The following is a 2960-nucleotide window of genomic DNA, read 5'->3' on the forward strand; positions in this document are numbered from 1 at the left end:
AGTTAAGTATTTGCCCCCTTGCCATGGGTTTTTATACCCTTCTGTACATCCTCTGGTCCCTGCTTAAAGCAAAACCCCCGCCTCACATTTTCATTCTTCGTTCTTGCTGATTCTGAAAATCTACTCTCAGGTCAAGCCTTTGTTTGGACGAACTAATGGTTGGGCACCTTCTACCTTGCACCGGCTGTTCTGTCCAAGCGTGAGGCTCTCGAGGCTCCGCATCTGCTTGCGCTTCAGGTTCTGGTCAGTGCCTTTCAAGCACCTTCCAGGCATGACCGGTAGCATGAGGGACCCTGGTCCAGTGGACCTCTAGCTTCTCAACAATTTGTCTTAGGTCCGGGCCGGTGTCAAGGCTCGTGCTGGTCTAAAGAAGCGGGACGTTTGCCGACTTTGAACGAAGGACGCGGCGGCAGCCTCTTCTTCAACCTTGCGAGATATGTGAGTTGAGACTTCCAATATCTGCAGATCTATGCTTTTTGAATGTAAACATAGTCTAATTTCACCCTTTCTGTCAATGTAGTTGCTTTGGCCGCAAAGCCAATGTTCGAAACTTATATTGAACAACGTCAAAAAGGCAAAACAAATGAATTTATTGTTTTTTAGGGCCTCTGGAATAGGCCCCAATCTTACACTGGCCTTTTTAGGCTGGTATGTTATAACGTACTCTATCAGTCTTCTATCCCGGATTGCCCCCTAGTGTTAGGCGGTGGAGCGAGAACGCGATGGCGCGTAGCACTATTGACTGTGGTGACGGGGTCTGGGGGAGGTGGAGGATCCTCGCGTTCCCAAATTCCTGCAATGTGGCGCTTGAGGAAGCGGCCATTAATAGGATTGCGATGAATGATACCGTCCAAGTCGCGCAGGTGGTATGCCCCCTTGGGAAGTATACGATGAATAATAAAGGGGCCTTCCCATCGAGCGGACCACTTGCCCCGACCGTCGGTTTTGTCCCCAAGTGGGAGTACCGCGAGCCACACTTTCTGGCCCTCAGCATAGCTCCGTCCGCGCGTGACCTTATCATACGAACGTGCGATGCGTTGTTTCTCGAGGACGAGATTGTTGAAAGCGGTGACGCGGTGCTCGTCAAGATCTTCAAGTTCCTGCCACATGGCCTGGACGTAATCCTCGCCAAGTAGTTGATGCTGTTCCTGAACGCGGAGTGAAGCGATATTGAGCTCAAGGGGAAGGACGGCATCGTGGCCGTACATGAGAGCGTACGGGATGGTATCCGTCGGGCCGCGCTTTGAAGTGCGGTAAGCCCACAAGGTGTGGTAGAGTTCCTCATGCCAGACACGTGGGTTCAACTCCAACATCTTGCGGAGGATGCCAAAGATGACTTTATTACTAGCCTCCGCCTGGCCGTTGGACTGTGCATAATATGGCGTAGAGTGGAGAAGTTTGATTCCGTAGTCGTTTAAGTACTTAACAACTGAATCAGCCATGAAAGCTGCCCCCCTGTCCGTAACAATGCACTACGGGATACCAAAGCGGGAGATGATATTGCGGAAAATAAAGTTTCGCACCGAGTTGGCGGAGGCAACCTTGAGTGGTTCGGTCTCGACCCATTTGGTAAAGAAATCGGTGGCGACGATAATGAACTTATGCTGCTCAGAAGAATGGGGATGAATGATGCCAACGAAATCTATCGCCCAACCGCGACCCGGCCAAGGTTTAATGATAGGCTGCAACGGGATGTTGGGAATGTGTTGCACTGGTCCGTGAGCCTGGCAGTCTTGGCAACCTTTGGCGAAGGCAATACAGTCTTTCAGAATGATTGGCCAGTACCCATGGCGACGGATTAACCAACGCATTTTTGGCCCGGCCTGGTGCGAACCGCAAACTCCACAATGGACTTCGCGCATGATACGTTTAGCTTCGTTCCCATACACGCAGCGGAAATCGTTTCCGTCTTCCCCATGCCGCCGGAGTTCGCCATTGCGTAAAACAAAGTTTAAGGCGAGGAAACGTATTTGCCTGGAATGAGCGGCGTCGTTGGGGTTCTGAAGGTAGACGATAAATGGTAGCCGCCAATCCTCGTCGATAGGGTCCAAGGCCGCAACTTCGGGGGTGTCGGCCTGAAATTGCCCCCTAGCGATGAAAGAGGGAAGCGTGCGGCGTTCGACTTTGAGCAAACGTTCGCGCACGCCGTCGCGCAGGCTGAGACTGGACGCTACTTGGGCGAGCTCGTTGGCGGCGAAGTTGAACTCACGTGGTATGTGCTCGATGTAGACGTCGTCGAATCGGTCCAACACCTCAAATGCCTTGCGCAGGTATGGTTCAATGGACGAGCTTAAGCACTTAAACTTTTCCACCAGCTGGTTAACGACCAACAAAGAATCGCCAAAGATCTGAACCTCGCGGACTCCTAAATCCAACAAAATCTCTAGGTCGATGATCAGCGCCTCGTACTCAGCCTGGTTGTTGGTGCTTTTGAAATCGAGCTGGAACGAGTAGGAGAAACGATCTCCAGCGGGATTGGCTATGGCTATCCCGGCTCCGGCCACGGTATCAGTTCGTGAACCATCAAAGTACAGGGTCCATGGAGCGAGTGTCACGGTAGCGAATTCCAACTCGCGAAACGCCGTGAGCTCTGAAGATGGGTGATGAGCGAGAAAGTCTGCTATTGCATGTCCTTTTACTGCCTTTTACGGAACATATTGCATCGAGAATTCGGACATGGCTAAGATCCACTTGCCGATGCGTCCCCGCAGGATAGGACGGGAGAGCATGTATTTGACCAGGTCGGATTGAGCGATCACAACCGTGGTAAAGGCAAGCATGTAATGGCGCAGCTTGCACCCTGCAAAATATAGGGCAAGACACAACTTTTCCATAGGGGAGTATCGTGTCTCGCACTCAGTTAACACCCTGCTAAGGTAATAGACAGCGTGTTCTACCCCGTTCACATCGTCTTGGGCCAGGAGTCCGCCGATGGACAAGTCGGCAGCGGCGATATAAAG

The 2960-nt window shown here is 51.9% G+C and overlaps 2 protein-coding genes across 2 annotated transcripts; both read right to left on the reverse strand.

Annotated features, from left to right (window-relative positions):
- Positions 1-668: 668 nt before the first annotated feature.
- On the reverse strand, positions 669-1442 carry LOC101292272. The gene has a single exon (XM_004309379.1). It carries the CDS (start codon positions 1440-1442, stop codon positions 669-671), a length of 774 nt encoding a protein of 257 aa, XP_004309427.1.
- A 30-nt stretch (positions 1443-1472) lies between these two features.
- LOC101292565 lies at positions 1473-2800 on the reverse strand (the record flags this gene model as incomplete). The annotated part of the gene is made up of 2 exons (XM_004309380.1): positions 1473-2642; positions 2739-2800. Coding segments are annotated over 2 exons (1232 nt in total), but the record flags the coding sequence as incomplete, so codon positions are not given.
- Positions 2801-2960: the final 160 nt, after the last annotated feature.

The sequence above is a fragment of the Fragaria vesca genome, unplaced genomic scaffold, assembly GCF_000184155.1.
Source record: "Fragaria vesca subsp. vesca unplaced genomic scaffold, FraVesHawaii_1.0 scf0512892, whole genome shotgun sequence".
Classification (NCBI taxonomy): Eukaryota; Viridiplantae; Streptophyta; class Magnoliopsida; order Rosales; family Rosaceae; genus Fragaria; species Fragaria vesca.